Source organism: Sander lucioperca, chromosome 19 (genome assembly GCF_008315115.2).
Source record: "Sander lucioperca isolate FBNREF2018 chromosome 19, SLUC_FBN_1.2, whole genome shotgun sequence".
Lineage (NCBI taxonomy): Eukaryota > Metazoa > Chordata > Actinopteri > Perciformes > Percidae > Sander > Sander lucioperca.
The window spans coordinates 15,487,594-15,508,466 of record NC_050191.1 but is presented as its reverse complement, the minus strand read 5'-3'; the positions used below and the strand labels follow the sequence as shown (position 1 = coordinate 15,508,466).

General features: G+C 40.6%; 1 protein-coding gene across 6 annotated transcripts in view; it reads right to left on the bottom strand.

Moving 5' to 3' along the window:
• Positions 1-17,472, bottom strand: part of utrn (utrophin) — a 190,884-nt gene extending 173,412 nt beyond the window's left edge. For 3 of the 6 annotated variants that reach the window (XM_031322140.2, XM_031322138.2, XM_035995670.1), the window contains exon 1: positions 6,493-6,574. In XM_031322140.2, coding sequence (XP_031178000.1) covers positions 6,493-6,574 — 82 coding nt within the window. Of the gene's footprint in view, positions 1-4,266; positions 4,462-6,492; positions 6,705-15,325; positions 15,491-17,047 lie in introns of those variants that run through there. The other 3 variants (XM_031322136.2, XM_031322135.2, XM_031322139.2) reach the window with 3 other exon arrangements.
• Positions 17,473-20,873: the final 3,401 nt, after the last annotated feature.

Sequence of the window (20,873 nt, the reverse complement as noted above, 5' to 3'; positions counted from 1 at the left end):
GCATACATATGTATAAATGCATGACAATGTGTGTGAGGACTGAATAAGCTTAAATTGTTATAGTTTATGTGTGCCATTCACAGTAGGAAATGGAGAAACATAATTTCTGTGTGATCTAAATGCTGCAAAATGTCATGAAGACCAAAGGAGAAGATGACTGGGGCTGAGACGTATGCTGGAAGTATGGAGGGTTATTTCTGTGGAAAGAGACAACTGGAAGGGTGAGTTTGAGATGGGGACAAAAGCAGGAGAGGCTAGTTTCTTAGCCTGGAATACACTACTTCTATTTGCCATTGTCTTTAAAGTGCTTTGAACCATAACACTGTAAAAGGCCCTCCTGAGAGTAATGTTGACCTATTCTTCCACATAAATCTCCGACAGCAACAATAAAACCTAAAGAATTCTTTCTCAAAAGGTGAAGAAGACAAAGAGGTGATGGCTGAAGGTGATGCTGAATGAAGAAGATGATGGAGAAAAGGATACAGGAGACAAAGAAGTCTTTGAAAAATAAAACAACAGCATGATTGACAAAGGGTAGATGGCATAACAGGGGCCCCAATAACTGAAGACAATCAATAACAGTAAATAACTTACAGGTGGAATGGTTGGTGGAGTGAGGAAGAACGAAAGACAGGCAGACCACAAGACAAAACAACAAAAACAGGAAAGATGGTCACAAAGAGAGGCAGCCAGAGGGAGAGAAAACAACTCACAGGGGCATGATGAGCTGAACGGGTATAGTACAGGCATGCTTTCAACACAATATCTTATATTGTATTTTCCTTTTATAAAAAGCCCCATGCGGAGGCCCTACTGTCCTTACAGCCTTATCGGCTCCCCTGTGGAGGGCCTCTGAGGCCCCTGAGGAGAGGGTCCCTGTGGGTTCAGGTCTCCTGGGCTCTCCACCTTACCACCTTAACAGGACAATACACTCGATTCATACACGCTGCCGCAGCTCAATCTGTCTGCTGCTCCTACTCACCACAGCATAGGAATGTCTTACTGCTGGACAGATCAAAGCAGCGACAGGGATGTGTGTGCAAGTGTGTGTGTGTGTGTGTGTGTGTGTGTGTGTGTGTGTGTGTGCCCTTCTGTACAGTATATCACCAATAAAACATATGTCCCCTCACAGTATGGCACTTTGCTTATGCACACACAAGTACTTCAGCCATGGATGTTATACGTACCACTTACATGCTGACATTTATACGATGAAATCACATACACAGTTAAAGTTGGTTGTGAACAAATTGTCAAATCAGCTGCGGCCCTAAAACAATGTCTGTGTGACTGAAAAGTGGTATGTGTGCTTGTGTTGTTCACCGAGACCTGACCTGAAGCTCTACAGGCGCCACCCCTCGTCTAAATCAAACGGAGTATTTCCAGTAAGTGAGAACGCATCTGACACAGACAATCTCCTGTTGTGTGCTACATGTGTGAAAGTAAAACTCCGGACAATGTCGGGACCCGATTCCTCGGACATTGTCTAGAGCTCATATGTAAATTATAATTTAAATCCACTGCTGCTGCTAATTGAAGCCTGTCGACATATCATCTTGGCCTGGTATATATTTAAACCAAAAAAAGGTATCAATAGAGGCATTGGACATATCAAATGGTGGATTTCTTTCAAGATAAATATTCTGTTAATTATTACTGAGGAATTAGAACCATTACTGAAGTCTAGTATAGCTTTTACAAGAAACCAGTCTTTTAGGCGAGTGGAAGTGAACAAACTGCACTAGCAAAATGAAGCAAGAAAGTCACAGGCACATTTGTTTGCAGAACAAATGTCACCCCTGTCAAATAATTAGTCATCATATTTCACATAACTGAGCGGCACCCGCTCACACATTAGTTTAAGCACAGTCATGTACAGTGAATGTGCTGAGAAACAAATGTTTCTCTTCCTCAACAGCCAAACAGGAAGTAGTGATTACATCAGGAAGAGTAATCCCACTGGTGTCCTCTCACAGTTCACTAAGCACACACATGCTCTCAATGTATTGTTATGTACACATATGCACGCTCGCACCACAACAGACTACAGTGATGTGTTTCAAGTTTTGTGCAGAGTTCCCTTTTGAACAAAAATTTAAAAAAAAGAAAAAAAAAAAACAGCCTGTTTGCAGTGCGTCGACCAAAATGATGGATGGATGGAAAAAAAAAGCTAAGGCAAATAATTCTGCAAAACCAAGAAAAAGTATTTGGATACAAGTTTATTTTTCTCAGATATGATCGTGATCTATTACATTGTCTGGCTGCTACCATTTCCTTGACCCAGTGTTGACCGACAATGCATAAGCATGACTTGAGTGAGAAGTTGAGAAAAATGAACCGCAACCAAACCTCTAATATAACAGGGAAGGAAAAGATTCACAGAAATACACACGTTCCTCAAAGCAGCCAGCTGGGAATACAGAGCAGACACCGAGCAGACCCCCCCCCCCCCTCACAGGTGGAGAGAGCCTGTGACCACACAGCAGGGAGAAGGGGGGAAACGGTGGGAGGCACTGAGGTGAAAATCAAACAAACCATCAGGGTTTCCACAGCAGCATCACACAGTAAACATGAGAGCTCGAGCTTAGACAAATAGAGATATTTACAAAGTTTAGCCGCACCAGTGAGCAGCAATTACACTTAGCCAAGTTATACTTAAAAGCTAGATAGATTAGAAACTTCTAGATTTCTCCAATCATTGTTTCAATAAAGCTTTTAAAATGCATGTGTGGCCACTGAATGAATAAGTGAGTAGCCATACATTTAGTCACATTATCAGCTGAAGCTAGTGAAAGTTTAATTGGCAGAAAACCAACTAGGAAGCTGTCAGTGTTTAAAGTCACTGCACCAAAAATAAACTTTCTTTGTGCATGCTTTACTTGGGTCATGAAAAATTAAGGAAGGCTTATGTCTTGGCTATGAAATAGGGGTGCATGATATATCGACTCAATATCGTTATCGCGATATCACGTTGCATATTTTGTGGAGGGCTGCGTCCCGTCAGTTGGCTGTGTGGCTTAGTTGTGTTTGATTTAAAGCCCGCTTGAAACGCTATAATGATCACGTTTCATTGGCCAGTTACCATGCCACTTGCACATGTTAGTACACGTCAGCGCACGGGTCCACTACGTGACAAACCCTATGGAGCGTACCACGTGTGTGCATATATCAATAGAGTGACAGTGTAAGTGAAGAAATAGATAGAGACAACAAAACGGAACGAATCAGAGAAGCGAAAGAAAAGTTGTGTCCTGTTCTCTTTATTTATTTATTTTGTACTGTCCAACCAGTACAACATGTCCTGTTCTGTAGACATGGTCCTTATTTATTTATTCATGTTGTACCAGTCCAATATGACCGTCAGTTGAAATAAACCTGTGTTGTAAGAAAACTTGTTTTATTTGTTATGAATCTATTTTGATGCGTTTTCCCATAACTTTTGTAATTTTACATATGTTTAAAAATATTGAAATTAATATTGATATCGCAATATTCATAATCGATATCGCAATATCACATTTTGTCAATATCGTGCAACCCTACTATGAAACAACTCTCAAGCAGAAGCTGCACTCATGAAAAAGTTCCCCAGGGTGAACTTCACCTTGATGGGAGTCTGAAAGGAGACTCAGCTGTTTGCTGTCTTGTCTTTCAGTACAGCACCACCCACAGCCTGTTGTGGGGCACTAATCCTTACACAGGACACACACATAAACACATGCACAGTCCGACAACAATCATTCACACTGTTAGGCTTTCAAGTCAACCATTGTCCATCACTGAACTTAAAAGCCCTCTGACAAATTTCCTCCTTTCCTCATATGTACGCACAAAAGAGGTGCACATAAAACTCAATCCTAATAACAGTTTAATGGCAGAGATATGTTTTATTTTGACTATGTAGGTTGAGAGGAATGCATAGAATTCCTATCATTTCCCCATGCATTCCTCCCTCCTCCCTCCAGTGGTCACTTGTCTAAGCTTGTCCCAGCCGGTGCAGCCTTGTTGACACTCTTCCCTTGCCAAGATCTGGGAATTTGTAAGGAAAACACTTTGAACGTCCAGAAAGATTAGCCCATATCCCCATTTAGTAGCCTAAAAAACACCTCTGTGGTGTGTGTGTGTATGCATGCATTGATGTAATTAGAGGTAAACAAGAATGGTATGATGAGGGGTGCTGGAATTTAGTGAAGTCAGAGCAGGCTGACGAACGGTGAGCAGTAAGTCAATTGGGAGATTCAGCAAACACCTGTCAAAAGTTCTTACCTCTGAGTTTGAGCCCATACTCTGCCATCTTTTACCATAAACCGCCACAATGCTGAACCGAAGAAACAGCAAAAGCAAAAAAAAAAAAAAAAAAAAGGGTAGGAAGAGATAGTCCAAGAGCATAGGCGGAAAACAGAGTTTGACATTCCTGCTTCCTTCTCCTCTCTCTTCTGCCTCTGTCGCTCCTTGACCAGCGAGGGAGTAAAAGATCAGAAGAATGATGCAGCAAAGAGAGAGGGGAGGGAAAAGGGACACTGCCAATGAAAGGAAAACAGATCGGGGGCAGAGCAGAACAGGACAGGGCAAGCCTAGTGTGGGGAGTCATAATGGGATAGGGGATGAACACAGGTAAACACAGAAAACACTGTTCGACACCATCCCTGCGTGCAATAGGGCAGAGTGCATGTGCCGTGACAAGGGGAAAAAGAGACAAAAAAGATATCACCCAGAGATCACCGCACAAATACAGACACAACACAGGGCTGTTGTGGAGGCGATGTGGTGGGGCAAAGGCTTTAACTTTCTGATCTGCATTTGCAGATCATATCTCCCAACTCAAAGTTTGGGAAACAACACACGCCCACCGCCATCAGATCTAATCCTCCATATATATTATAGACTTTTCACCTTGCTACAACGTAGCTGCCGCAAGCCACACAATACACAGGAGCCTGAATGTAAGCAATTGGGTTATAAAATAACTGCAGGGATTTTATAAGTCTGACATAAAGTAAGAGAGATGAACTCAACAATGGGAAAAAGGTTCAACAAGAAGTGGTGAGCTCAAGTGAACAGTTGATGTAAAAAGGCATGCACTTTAACAAAAAAACTAGAAAAGGCTCTTCAGATGCAAAAAAAGAGGTCAATTTATTTCAATACAAATGTGATGCAGTGTGAGAAAATGTGAAATAGGATCATAGTCTTATGACCCAAAACATTCACATTTTATTCACTTTCACACACCTTTTTGCATTTAAAAATGTTCTTCTAGTTCAGTACTCCTTTCTTTTAGATGAAAGAGAGAAATCTGTCTGTACATTTCATTTCAAAGACAAAACCTGATGCCAGTGGTTGACAAGCTGGATACAGCAAAGGCTGTGAGCCACACAAAGACTCTAAAGATACAGGCCAGCACATCATTAAAAACTACTACAAATTAGTGCTGTCAGTTAAACGCGTTATTAACGGCGTTAACGCAAACCCACTTTAACGGCGTACATTTTTTTATCGTGAGATTAACGTTCTTTTTGGCCTAGCAAACTTTGTAGTTTTTTTTCACATGCTGTTGCAACGACTAGTAACGTTAGAAAAACTACAACACCACACCGGATCTAGCTAGACCAGAAACAAAACAACAGGCACGCCGCACACACTTGTTTGGTCTTGTGAGCCGGCCAAAGAGTAGTAGGCTAATGTTACGTTTTGAGTGGATGGCGGGCGCGAGACGTCGAAATGGATGCCAATAAGATTCTGAATGGAAAGTTTACTTTTTAAAAGTTGCCAAATGGTTCCATTGACAAGACCAAAGTGCTCTGTGTGTTTTGTCGTTGTGAACTGAGCTATCATCGCAGCACGTCCAGTCTGAAATACCACTTGATGGCCAAGCACACAGCTGATGGCCAAGCACACAGCTGATGCGAATTCTCCGCCCCCTCGTTAAAGCCAGGCGACAATGGATGACTTCAGACAGAAGCACATTTGCACAAAGCAAGCCGATCCACTTTTCCATGTTGATAAGAGCATTAAAATGAGAAAAAAATATTGGGACAAAAAGAAATCAAGGGACATTTAGAATAGATAAAAATGTGCGATTAATTGCGAGTTAACTATGACATTAATGCGATTAATCGCGATTAAATATTTTAATTGTTTGACAGCACTACTGCAAATATATGTAGATTGAGAGCTGAACACACAGACAACATAACACAACAAAAGTCACTGAAGTCAGTAAGAGATGTGAAACGGTGTGAAAAACAGTGACAATAAATGCTGGTATTTTCACTGACAATTTTTCATAAGCAATGGTTGTTTTTCACAAGCAATTTTCAGCGCATCATTGGGACACTCAGTTTGGTTTAACAGACCTTTCCACAAGTAAAAAGATAAAGTAGCTGATCACTTTGTAAGTTTAAGTGGATAAACCGCTTAGTTTCCTGTAATGTTTCTTTGAATTATTTGTTAAACTCGTCCACAGATGGACTGAAGATGTGCTTATTCACTTACCTAGATCAAGACTATTTTCAGGCTTTCCCTTCCTCCTAAAAATGCTACGCTTTCTCCACGACATCCACTTACTCAAATTCATGACGGAAAGCAAGTATTTTTTCAAAAAACAGTGAAACAGAGCGAGAAATAAAGAAAAAACTAGTCCAGAGACCGGAACAGGAAGGCAAGAAAGTGGTGGTGGGAGAGTGCGAGAGAGACAGACAAAGAGTAAAGAGAAAGAGGAAGTAGAGGTGTGAGAGAATTATTCGAGTATGCAAGTGTTTATTTGGGGTGCTGGGCTGGGTTGTCAGATGTGACATCACACACATGCTCACACACACACACACACACACACACACACACACACACACATGCTCACACACACACACACACACACACACACACACACACACACACACACACACTAGGCGGGAGGGTGAGAAAAGTGAGTGAGAGCGTGTCAATTAAACGGTAAGTGACAGGTGACATAGAGGTTGGTTTGTGTGTGTGTGTGTGTGTGTGTGTGTGTGTGTGTGTGTATTGCTGTATCTGACAGCTGATTTTCCTCTGAAAACACAAAGTACTGCAAGGACAACAGCTCTCATTCTCCCACATCTCAGAGAGGGACAGCAGATAAACATGACCCAGACAGACCTAAACCCTAAAACATACCGCTGACACCCTGGGCTACAGCAGCCACTTCCTTTGCTACTGTTTAAATGAAAGTTAAACCATTGACAATCAAAACAAAATGACTTGGAATAAATGCAGGACATGCAGTCACAACTGTGACAGGGCTCCTGACATTTAATGCAGTCTGTGAACCAGGGTAGTGGAACAGGGAACAGGCCTGAGTCCATTTGCTCATTGACATATTTAGTCACTGAGGGACAACTGACTCTATTCTCACTGAGAGGGTGAAATGGGGAAAGATGGGAGCGAGGGTAGAGGGCAAGGGAAAACAGAGAGAGAAAGTTAATTGTCCCGTGTTTTGTTTTCTCTTTTCCTTTCCTTTACAAAGAGGAAGTAAAGGAGGAATACACAGCCCAGTCGCCTTGTGACCAACTTAAAGCGTCTGATTGAATTAAATCCACTTCCTTCCATAGCGAGTTGCAGCAGCTGGTCTGGTCACAACTCAGAGGAATGACTTAGGTTGGGTGAGGCTGGCCTTGGCACTGACTGAAGGAATCAAAGACCAAAAGGGACTTTCCACTGGGCTGCATCAGTCATGAACCCAGAGACAGGCGTCCCCCTCTGTCATTCCGTCTCCGCACACCACCCTGAGAGCATCCGTCATCGTGCTGCTTGAATGAAGCCGTGCGAGTGCATATGTACTGACATAAACATCTCTCTGTGTGTCTGTGTGTCTCTTTCTTACGCACACGCACACGCACACGCACACACACTTCATTTGCTCATTGTGGTACTTCATATCAAAATCCCATGTCTGACTATTGGTTGGAAAAAATTAAACCTTTTATTTGCATGTCTCACCACACGCATTGCTCGGGTTTATATGACATTTAAAGCTGCTTGTTTACTGGATGTTTGCTATTTGAACTTGAGTAACTGACATATAGTATTTCTATTAATAGATTAATCGAATAACTAATTCTTATGTCACACAGCCTTATAAATATACTTATTAGGTCAAGCTACAAAGTTCTGAGACCTCAATGAAAAGACTGTGTATCCTTCTCTGGCTGACCACCAAAGCCTCCTCTCCCACAAGCTCAAAAGAAACACACAAGATTTAGTCTAAATCTAAAATAATTCATTTCAAATCAAGGATAGTCACATCCCCATGCCTTCTAGCTGTACTAATAGACTTCACCCATTCTCCAGACAGAAACTTCCACTGTACTGTCACTTTTTGATGTTCAATGTCCTGCAGAAATGTGGGATGAAAAAGTGTAATTAACTTTTAAGTTGTGCCCTCTTTCTCCCAGCGTCATGATTCTCAACTTTGATTTCTGTTTGTGATCCCCACCAGTCACGAAACAGCAAGATTCACACCATTTACTCAAACTTCTACATGTACACAAGTGTTATTTCTTCTTGTTTAACAAGGGATTTCCCCTTTATGGTAAATGTCTTTATGGTTATTATCTCAACACACACCACAAAATGCAGGATATGTTGAAAATGCCTACTTTTAAATGTGTTTTAGGGTGATTTTTTCCTTTAAAGAAAATCCCTTTCCAGAAGTGGCAGAGGTAATCATGGTTGTGCTTCTCACTTACACACACAAATACACACATACAGAGCAGATGTGTCAGTGGTCCGACCAACATCCAAGAGAAGGAGATGGAAAATGCAAATCTCCCACAATGCCACAGGCCCCTCCACCCTTGGAAACGGAAGATTCCCATGTCTAAATTCTCAACATCTCTTTATAGGAGGTGCATTCTGTGTCTCTCCCAGTCTGTCCTGTTTATCTCTACAGCCCACTCTATTTAACACTGTAAAAACACAAAAACAACAGGTTGTGACGGATAGGTAACTGCACTATGCACATAGTTTTAGCCCCATAAGTACTACAACAAGTAACACAAAGTTGTTAACAACCAATGGATGAAAAAAACCTTCAGCACTCTGAGAAAAAAAAGGCATTTTAATAGTGGGATTTAATCCCTTCAAGTTATTTACTCAGTGATGAAATACCAGTGTAGCTTTAAAGGGTTAATTTAAACTCTCTCTGGGCCTCAGTCAGGTTTTTTGTTTTAGTAAATCCTGTCATGCGAAGGGTCAGAAGGTAGATTGGGCAACATGGCTTTGTAGCCCTAATGAGCTAGGAAAAGGGGCTAAAAGAGGGATTTAAACTGGATGGGCATGCTTTGGAAAAGGGAGATTCACAGCAAGAGGAGACCAGGGTTGTGTGTGTTTAACAACCACAGGAACATTCAACACTGATCATTTTCTTGCCATTTTCAGCCTTCTTTAGGAGAGTTTAAATATCATCTGGGCTGGGCGGGGTGTGTGAATGCTGCTGGGTACGCACGCGCACGCGCACGCACACACACACACGCACACACACACACGCACACACACAAACACACACACACACACACACACACACACACACACACACACACACACACACACACACACAACACGGACCAAAGAGTCCCACAGACAACCGCACCCAGGGGAGATGTTTTGGCCAGTGCTTCCATTCCTAAATTTCCAGCCAGGATCAGAGCTTGTTTCCTCCCACTTCCCATGCAGCCACATCCAGCTACAAGCAAAGAGACGAGCACACTTGTGTCTATATATTGCTGTGAAGACACATCCAGCTGCATTCCCTGTGGACACTTTGCTTCCTTAAAGTCAAAAGATGCTCATGAGAACTCTCACTGACCATATACCCATACAAGAAAGTCAAGCTCAAACACCAGAGGCAAACAAAAAACAAATTCAGGTCATGACATCTCAGAACGAGGAGGCAGCCACAGTGAAAGCTTCTTTGTTTTGATTTGTGTTCTATGCTACCCACACATGCAGATGCACACCCATCATTACGTATTGGCATAACACTGCATACCACTGCACTCACTGACAGTTAGAAAAAGATTTTACTGTCATGGCTAGGTGGCAAATATCACTCCAGATAACTTTAATGTTTCATCAAATTATTTCTGAATGAGTAATCCAATCTCTTTCCAAACATGCACTCACACACCAGCTAAAACTCTTCAAAGTACCCGGCCCACCCTGCTACGAGTGGCCAAGGATCCATGACGACTAGCTGAGCTAGTATGGCGACAAATCTTTAGAGAAACATTCTTACCACACCCTCCACACCCTCCGTTTGGTGACAATCACATTCCTGTTCTCTTATTCAATACAAAAACAATATGTAATTTTATTATACAGCGTGTCACGTCCATAAATAATGCATAAGTAGATGGCCCTTCCTCTGTATAGCTCAACAGGCATAGCTGAGAGAGCTAGGCCTAGAGGTCTGAAACTTTATACATGTGGTGTTGACAAGCTGTAGAAGGTATGTGCAGGGGCGTAGCACAAAATGCTGGGCCCTGTAGAAAGGCATTTTCTAAGGGCCCCTCCCCGCATCCACAGCTATTAATTCTAGCATCTTTTTGGGCCCTTCTCACATGAGGGCCCTGGGTACTCAGTCCCCTTTTCCCCCCCAGTCCGACGTCCCTGGGTATGTGTGGTGTTTTCCATAGAATGGCATAAAGTATGTCTTAGTTATTGGTATGAACTATTAAAGATGAGGACCAAAAAAACAGTTTTGAACCATGTTTGAACAGATGTAGTATAGGTTTTAATCACATACTAAAGAAGCACATTGTCAGAAACCAGAAGAATCAAGGTTTCAGGTGCATTCATACATGCATTTTGGCCTTGCAGTTCTTCTGTTATAAGCTTTTCCATGTGGTAATGGCAAATAGGCAAAAAAATCAAACAAAGACAGGTGGATTCCAATTCAACAATTTCAAAGCTGCATACACTCACAGAGCTGTATGGCACCCACCAAATTTTTAGTATGTTAGGACTGATGCTGTTATTCTCACATTTACAAATGCACAGACACACACTGAATTACAGGAGAGAGTAATGAGTAACAACAGAGAATAGAAAGATGGAGAAGAACAAGACCAGGTCAGGTAACCAGGCAGCACATGTGAAAAATTGGAACAATACAGAGAATATTAGCACTTTTTAACCAGTAAGGAAGGAAAAGTAACCAGAGCAGTATGAGAGGGTTTGAGAAGGCTCCTCAATGGCAAAGCTTTCAAGTGACAAATAAACAGAGAGGAAATCAGGTCAGGTGAGTTTCCATTACTGTGTAATGGTTGTTAAACAACAGCCCCTAACCCTGTGGATGATATCTGACCTTTCACATTTGTCTGCACCCTGGAATGGGTAGGGGGAGGGGAGGTGCACAGGCTGGATAGGTAGTTAGGGCTTCAGGTTGTTATAGGGTAATCCAACCAGGACTTTTTTTTGAAAGTTTGTAGCCACTAGAACTGCCGTGCCATGAGGCAAACCACACATATCTGGTTCTCAACAGAGTTCAGCCTATTGGGTCAATTTTTGGGGCGACAGGTAATGATTATTTTCAATATAGATTATCTGTAGATGATTTTTTTTAGATTGTTTGTAATTTTAGTCTATTAAATGTGAGACAAACTCAAGGTGATGTCTTCAAGTTGCTTGATTAAAGATATTCATGAAAAACAGCAAAGGAGAACAAAGGAAAAACACAACTTAAAGCTATAGTGCGTAGTTTCTGTAATGACAACAAAACTGTCGGCGCGTCCACATGATACAAGCCTTCCGTGACACAACGGTAGATATTAAAATGGTTAATAACGTCCATTAATATCAAAAAGTTCCGCATTAAAGCTTTAAAGATTATTTGACCAAGAGTGTAAGCCTAATACGACAGGTAACTGTTGGTCATGTGTTTTAATGCTTAAAGGACAAATCTGGCGCAAAATGAACCGGCAGGCGCCATCTTGGGAAAACAGTCACGACCAGTCGAACGACGAACGCCATGCAACCAGTAACCAGTAACATAGCTCAAGCACGGCGTTCGGCGTTCGACTGGTCGTGACTGTTTTCCCAAGATGGCACCCGCCTGTATACGTGAACAGTACTGTCTTTATAAACTATCTTTTTAATAAACTGTCTGTACACTTACAAAGTTCTCAATGCTTCGGTTTACATGTAGGGACCCTCATTATGCTACCGTGGAAGTGTGGTGCTATTTTGAGCCTTGTTAGTGTATAGAAATAGCAATTTCTTTTGACTTTATTTGTGCCCCGACGACTAGCGTTATAAGCTAATTAGCGGTTTGCTATGAAACTGGTCACATTCAATTAGCATGAAAACATATCCCAGAGAACGGTCGACTCGGTACACATGTGTTATTAACCCCTAGGTTCATTTTGCGCCAGATTTGTCCTTTAAATCTGTCAATCACACAATAAAGTTCCTACCAAAGTAGAGTCATTTTTCCCAGATGCACTACTTTGTCCAGCTTCACACTGTTCTACCCTGCACATTTTTCTCTCTCTCCCTGGTCCATTGCGAGCTTGTATAACAACTTGACACGCTGGAAAACATAAACCACCCCCCACGCCCCTCAAGAGGCATGAGTGTGCATATGTATGTCTGTGAAAGGGACAGACTGTCTAGCTTGCTGTTCTCCTCCATCATGGGAGGCAGAGCGACAACACACACCCCCCCTTGCCTCAGCACACATTGTAGTTTCTCACTGTAGTAACAGTTTAAATACTGTATGATACACACAGCAGCTGAATTAACTGAAACGGAGTTTCAAAATAACAGGACGATCAGTGTTTACTTTCGGACAATGAGTAATGATGACAAAAAAAGAGAGGTGTGTGCGCGTATGCTGTTTAAGTATACACTTCACTGTTGTTAATAAACTCTTCAGCCATTCAAACTCGCACCCAGGGTGGCTGGTATGGAGATCAGATTAACCAGTGAGCTAATGCTTTTCTCACAAGGCTCGTCTCAGCTGTGAAAACATCCTTCCACCTGCCCAACACACACACACACACACACACACACACACACACACACCTGCTTGTCAATCACCTCTCAAAACCCATGTTTCAGCCCCTTGTAGGCTACAAATCTCTCTCTTTCTCACCATATATCTTCGTGTCTCAATTTCGGACACCACAGAACACAAACCTAGGTTTGTTAGGCTGTCAGGGGATCCGTTTTAACAATCAGCCTCTATAGTTCAAGGTGGAGCAATGCATGTGTCCTGGTGTAAAATAACATTTTAAAAATTCGAAAACCTGGTTTGACCTGGTTGTGCATAGTTCACATACTCTATGAATTATAAAATAGAACACCTAATTTCATCCATATTTCTGTAAGGCCACCGACTGCACAAAGTGTGCCATGCAGCTTTTTGTGGGTTGTTTTAGTCTGCAGCTAAGCTACGTGCTAAATTTTCCCCTCTTTGCCATAAAAAAAACATTACTTTTGGGGTTGCTAGGGAAACCTGAATCTCTGTAAGAAAAGCATTGTGGTCTGGACACAAGCATTGTAAATTACAAACTCCATCGGCACAGTGGAATTCCTGGCACGGAATCTGCCAGCCTTCTGAGGCTGGATGGGTGTGGAAAGCTGGCACACGGACTGGACAGGATGGATAAATCTACCCACTTTTCTTATTATTACTTTTTTCTATTTTACAGTTTGCAGTAGAAAGAGAGAAACAGCAAGGATGGGGAGTTGGAAGGGTACTGGGGAAGGGTGTCCAACAGATTTCAACTAACGCACATGCCACCACTTTTTGATTCCAACATAAGCATTTATATGATATATTCTGGGTGTACATTACAGTTAACAATGGAAGTTACATGAGTTACATACCAATGATTGTCTGCCTTAACTTGATTGCTGCTATAACTTCAATTTACATACAAGGCTAAGTTTTTGTTAAAGCATAACATCACCGGATGGCAGTGTTACATGCTTAGTTTTGTTAAGTTTAACTTGTCTAACATACTATGTTTGACACATGTGAATATAGTACCATATGTGTGCTTGCTTTCCTCTTTGCCTCTGTATGTAACGTAATACAGTGGCAAGACTCAAGATGTAGGCTGGGTACCACTTTTGTGCATGACACCTAAATGGAAGTATTCATTCAATAATAAAAAAAAACAAAAAACATCATTATCATCCATATCATGAACGTACCATATAATCTACCAAATTCACTTTACCAAACATTTTAAATGTGAAATAGTTCATCAACATTTTCAGCCTGACATACAATTATTCATATATTAATTTGATAAATACACATTTGTGAGTATTAGACTAAAGTCCTGAACATTAAGAAGATGAGTGCAAAATGATGACACACAGGAGGTCCTTTTTTCTCTTTCTTTCCATGACTCCCTCAATCACTTATCCTCACACCAACACAGTTTTTTTAAATTATTTTTTGGGCATTTTCGGCCTTTATTTTTGACAGGACAGCTGAAGACATTAAAAGGGAGAGAGAGGGGGGGAATGACATGCAGCAAAGGGCCGCAGGTCGCAGTCGAACCCGGGCCCGCTACGTCGAGGAGTAAACCTCTGTATACTCTATGGGCGCCTGCTCTACCAACTGAGCGCCCACCAACACAGTTTTTAAGCAAATGTACAGCACATGAAAAAAGGCACCTACAGTTAAATCCTATTCCAGCAAGAAATGTCATCTTTGAGCAGAGATGGACACACAATATCAGGTACAATGTGCTCTATATATATATATATATATATATATATTATGTGCTGATCTTGAATGTTTGTTCAACTTAAGCACTCCTCCTGCTAGCACAACAACAATCTCTCTCTCTCTCTCTCTCTCTCTCTCTCTCGCTCTCTCTCTCTCTCTCTCTCTCGTCTACAAAAGATTAACCTATGGAATGATCAACAGAGAAAGGGATCACAGGGTGCAGCTCTTTAAACCTATCCCTGCATTCTTGTTTCCATTTTCTCCACTGCCATTGATCATCTTGCCTGTGACTTTCTCTTTCTCTTAGCAAACGTGTTACAATCAACCATCTCCTGTTCTCTCCATGCCTTTGTTGCTCTGCTTTGCCTCTGTCCCTTTCCCTTGCCTCCATGGGAACTGAGGTTAACCATGCACAACAGGATTTCTGGCTCTGTCAGTGTTTCCTTTCAGTGACTGGTCTTATGCACGTACAACTAAATCTTCTACCAGTGTAGTTATAAGACAACCAGTTATTTTGCTAAAGCCCCACACATGCTTACACACTCTGCAAGCAGTGTGTCCAACATGGAACATCAAACATTAAGCAAGATAATAAATCTCAAAACATACCAGATCTCCACTTGATGATGTCGTTGAACTCTTCGTTGGCTCCGCCCTCTGCTATGTTACCTTGTGATGCCATGGCAGCCAATAAATTAAATGTTTTATCAGTTGAAATGATGTGATACAGATCCAGGCCTCTTGGCACACAGTGTAACAGCCCTCTTGCTGCACCTGTAAGTAAGAATACAACTTTCTGCATTAATGTGACTTTAAGCAGTGGAAATAATCTCTCAAAAGGAGGCCTGGAGAGTGGAGCTGACATGCATTTGAGCTGCAGACACAAAACATTCAGACATGATCACACACAGGAAGATCTGGCACTTCATGAGGAACACCGTAGGTCATTAAAACACTAACAGCTGTTTGAGACTTCACCTCCATGTCTGCTAAACAATGCTAGGGATAAACAAACTGGTTTCACACCTTGGCCTTAGGCTGACAATCTGGGCATTTACTTATGTGTAAAACGACTCCTATTATAGTAACTGATGATGTAATAATGCTGCAAAATCGTAGTGTACACTTTTGTAAAGGCTCAGGAACAAACTAGCCAATAATGTCAGAGTTTAAAACACCTACCTGGTTGGGTCCCAACAAACCATCACACACAGTCAAATCTAAAACGTTCTTCTAATGTTCAGTTCTGATGAACAAAGTTTTTGCACTCTATAAGTCGTAAGATTTCAATAAATACATAGTCCAACTATGCTGAGTTGGATTCCATTTAGTCACTAGCTACTAGCTACTAGTCCCTTGTCCAGAGCAGCTAACCCTGGACTATGATTTCTTGCAAGTGGGGAGAGTATCAAGTAATGAGAGCAAGCGATGAGAGTTTCTCTTCGGGGATTAATCAAATATTACATTGCACTGAAATTTGAATGTCTTCTAATGTGCTAATATTTGCAATTGGCACTGTCTTTTCTATTTGTAGTTTTTCGGTTTCATAAAGGCCGCTGTGATGTGTGCTCAACTGTCAGCAGCTCCAAAAATCAAACACCATCTGTCATAATTCCAAATGTTCAATTTGACCTATAGGTCAGCTGGTGCTGCAGTTTCACAGGTTATATCTTTCTACATCTTTTTGCAGCTTTTATAGCCTGCTTTTAAGTGGAGGTCAATGCTTGTGCGTGTGGTCTGTTTTAATTCAGGGTATCCTTTGATAAAAAAAACTCGACCATGTTCACTCCCAAAATAGCTTGCTTTTACCATGAAAGGCGTGTATGTGCAGTTTTATCGAGCAGTGCTTGATGAGTTACAGTTCTTGAGGGATGACGCAAGACCCAAAAATAACAACTGTAAACTCAAGAAAAAGACAGACCCATCTATCTTGCTGGTGTCTTTCGGTTCCTCTCACTGCGAAAGGAGTAGTTTTGACAACCGAGGCAAAACGACTGTGAAGGGGATACCAGTTCAATCTGAAATATTTGAACTTCAACAGGCAGAAGTGTAGTTTAGTACTTTCAAGATTGGTTGATTTCAACAAGAGCAGTGGCTCATGGCTTGAGATACATTTAAAGTATTCCAGTCCTGTGTTGTGTTAATCTGACGAGATTACTACCTTCTTGACAAAAAAAAACACTGCTACACTGATACTGCTACAATACACATGAAGGGACTTTTAAACTGTGGCTCTTTGGTGGCCTTGTCGTAGTTAATGTTTTATCTGTTAGGTTTGACTGCGGTCGGAGCAGTGGGTCCCAGACATATAGATCCAAATCACACACTCACCTCTGCTGTCACCAAGGAGTCAGAAGACGTGCTGCCTCAGAAGTCGAAGGCGTGTAGAGTATGGATAGACAAATAAAGTCAAATGTATTGGTAAAGTTGAAGTACATTAATCCAATTAATCTAAGGCATTTTCTACTCGGTACGAGGCACTCTTCTTAACTAACGCAAGCTAACTGAATAGAACCGTCTTCAAGCGCATCCAGTCTCCACAATGTGCCCAAAAAAAAAAGCTTTCAAAGACGCCTTTTTGCAACGCAACGTTAAGCACGTCCTACCGTAGTCTTTAAAGCACACGGCAGGCTGTCTCTTGGAAACGGAGAGATGGTTATTACATTTCACGGGTGAACACCGCGGTACGGTGGACTCAGGTCCCACAACTTTGTTCCTGTTGCTTTACTTTACTCTTTCTCCCTGCTGCTTACACCGATGTTAAACTCGACAAAGTTGGCTAAACATAACGGAAATGCTACAACAGGTCCTTCAAAGTAAAAAGGGTTTGAAGATAGCCCCACTATATGGCAATCACTGAGAAGTCATGCCAACAGGCAATTGCAGTCGCTCCTGTTGCCTTTACTGATAATTGTGCTTTTTAAATACTTTATCGCCTTATTAATGTGATATGTTCCCATTAATGTTTCCAACATAAACATGTACCCTGTCACCCCAGCCTTACATTACATGAATGACGTTTAAATGATTTGTAGCCTATGACATGAATTATGAGTGAAACAGCATCAGTAATTTTGTCATTTGATCCCCGTTTCACTCACGATAGTCATCATTTTAGGAAGGTGTAGCGTCAATCAAATTTATTTTGAAAGGTTTGACCGGAATAACATTGTTCACTCTGGGTAGCTTGACACTGGTCTTGAGTTTTTCCATCTGGCTGTAAAAGTTTTCCTGACGCGGAGATGGAAACATGGCGCGGTGGGCGTCACGTGACGTAACATCAACGAAACCAGTGATTCCCACTGGGAAACACAAAACTTTACAAGAAACTTTAACTGTGGAATAATAACTGGAATGTTATAAGGGAATTCAAAACGTTTCCATGTAAAGGAACTATTGGCTATTTACACAAAGCCTTTTGATCCAACATATTTGTTTTATTGCAATATAAAATATCTATAACATATAGATTAGCCTATTTTATTCACTTGAATGATGAACTATTGTTTTGTTTGTTTGTCTGTTATTTTTATTATCTACATGTGAAATCCATCAGAAATGTGACGGGTAATAACCTGGAGGTTGGCCAGATGCTCTTTGATATTACTGATGTGGATTCTATTGCTTGTTTCTATCTTTTTTTTTGTAAATATGTTCTTAAATTGTGTATTTGTTGCCTACTTTTGAGAGTGTAGGGGTGTTGGGAATGATGCAAGATGTCTCTAATGGCAAATGTGTTTTTGTAATGCTCTGGATACCATTAATAAAAAATTCATCCATTGGGATGAGGAAAAAAAAGAAAAAAAAAGAATGATGAACTATTGCAGTGGTGAAAATAACTTTTTTTTTTTTTTACCAAAGTAAAAGTAGCAATATTACAGTATAAAAAAAATTCTAATAGGAGTAAAAATCCTACATTCAAAACTTACTTACTTAAGTATAAGTACAGAATTAGGCTATTACCAGTAATATTTTATGAAAACATCAAAAATGTACTATATCAGAATTTCACTATATCATATTGTATTGGACTATTATTACTGATATATGTATATAAGCAGTATTAAAATGCTGTAACAGGTAACTGGTAACAGGGCACACTGCCTATAACATACCCCCACAAAATGATTTGATGAATTTGGAGAACCTCAAGGTGCAGTAAGCCATGAAATATGCATGTACTGTATGTATTTTAGTTTCATCTCAAAACTAGTACTAACCTTTATCCTTTGCCATGTTTTTGGAGTACAAAAAATAAAAATGAATTAACTAGATTGTAGATGAAACTATAATACATACATACTTCACGGCTTGTAACACAAATTTTCACATCATAAAAAATGGTCTCGCTATAAATTCATTTCATTTCCATTATATTAGAATGAATGTAAAAAACATTTCATAAAACATTTCACTCAATAATAATAAACTTTATTTATATAGCAACTTTAAACATGACATGCAAACAAAAACAAAAAAGAGCAGACCACTTGATAGTTAAAATGTTAATATGTTAATATACAATATACAGACGGAAGTAACATTGTAAAATGATAATACAAAAATAGCAGTTACAATATAAATTACCATAATACAGTAATAATAACAGCAATTATCATGACCATAAACCCTTTTCGCCACCTCTTGTCTCAAGTTTCATTTTATTATACTGAGTGATGTGTTGGCCTGAAAAGCAACAACTTTTCCAGTAACTGAAGGGACTGAATAATAGATTAAGGCCCATTGGAAAGAGGCTTTGGGGATGCAGAGATATTGATCGTCCATTGTAAGCCCTTATCCATCCCCCTCCCTCTTCTCAGTTGTCAGAGCTCTTTTGTGGATGCTTCCTCACACAGCTCAAAGAAGAAGCTCAAGTTTACAAATTAGTGCTCTCAAACACCTATCAAGTGACAGCATATTTATTTAGTGGTGAGTATGGAGGGAGAAAGGGGGACAGGTGGGAATGCTCACAGATGGTTCACTGACATGTTGACATAGATTGAGTAAAATAAGGAAATCTGAGGTAACAAGACACCAGTAGACAACTGCCCTATGTGCACATAAGTATCTACTGCAGTTAGTCACAGACCTGCTACACATGTAATACATGTTTACAGTTAATGTGTTTGTGAACACCCCAGTGCAAAAGACCTATTTTGAATATCAACATATCAAGAAAATTTCAAACTGCTTATTTTTTTCAGACTACACTTCTTGGATGCATGTGACTCACTGCAAAACAACTTTTGAATACCACTTTAGAAGAGTTACAGCTGTGAAGCTTTTCCTTTGGAAGATGCAGATGACTGGGTATCCATGAGTCCAAGGGATCGCCCTTGCTGTGAAATGATAGGGGTTTGAGTGTGTAGGCCTTCAATGAGCCAGCTCGACTACAGCCCAGAGACTACAAGGGTGGCTTAGAGTGCCCTCTTCTGCCCCAAAGGTGCAACTACTCCTAAACGAAAGACCATATTTACCTGGAGGACTTTACTAAACAAATACAGCATAAAACAACATATATTCATACTTTGACTGTATGAGCCAAGCAGGAGGTGGGCTCGTACTGTAAAACATATCTAAACAGTCAATTTTGTATTACACTAAATAGCCTATCTACCTCTCAGATTATTCAGCAATTTGTTTTACCATCAATAGGCTACTACCTTCTTGCCAATCTTGACCAATTAACGTAGAAAACTCAATTCCTACAAATTAATTGTACAAAAACGTAGTATTTACAGTAAATGAAGAACTAAGAAAACTAATAAGAAAAACTGAGAAGTGTTATAAAGAAGTGCAGTTTAGGTGCATTCGTTGTATCACAGTAAAGAATGAATACTTACAATATCACAACAGAGGAGCTGTCTTTTTCATTAATATTTTCACTTTCGTCACGTTACCACTACTTATGGAAGCTAATGTAGGCTACTTTTCTCCTATCTGCAATTATTACCTCAGATCTGCAATATAGTGCCTTCGATACAAGCATAGATAGTATATAAGGATACAAGTTGCGTTGCTATTTCCTACTTCCCTGTCCTCGACATCAATTGGCATGTACTGCTTATGACGACACTCAGGGTTCGTATTTTTCGGAGACGCTCCTTATGGTTATTCTAGGTAATTCCCTGATGACATAAACAACATTAAAAGTTTA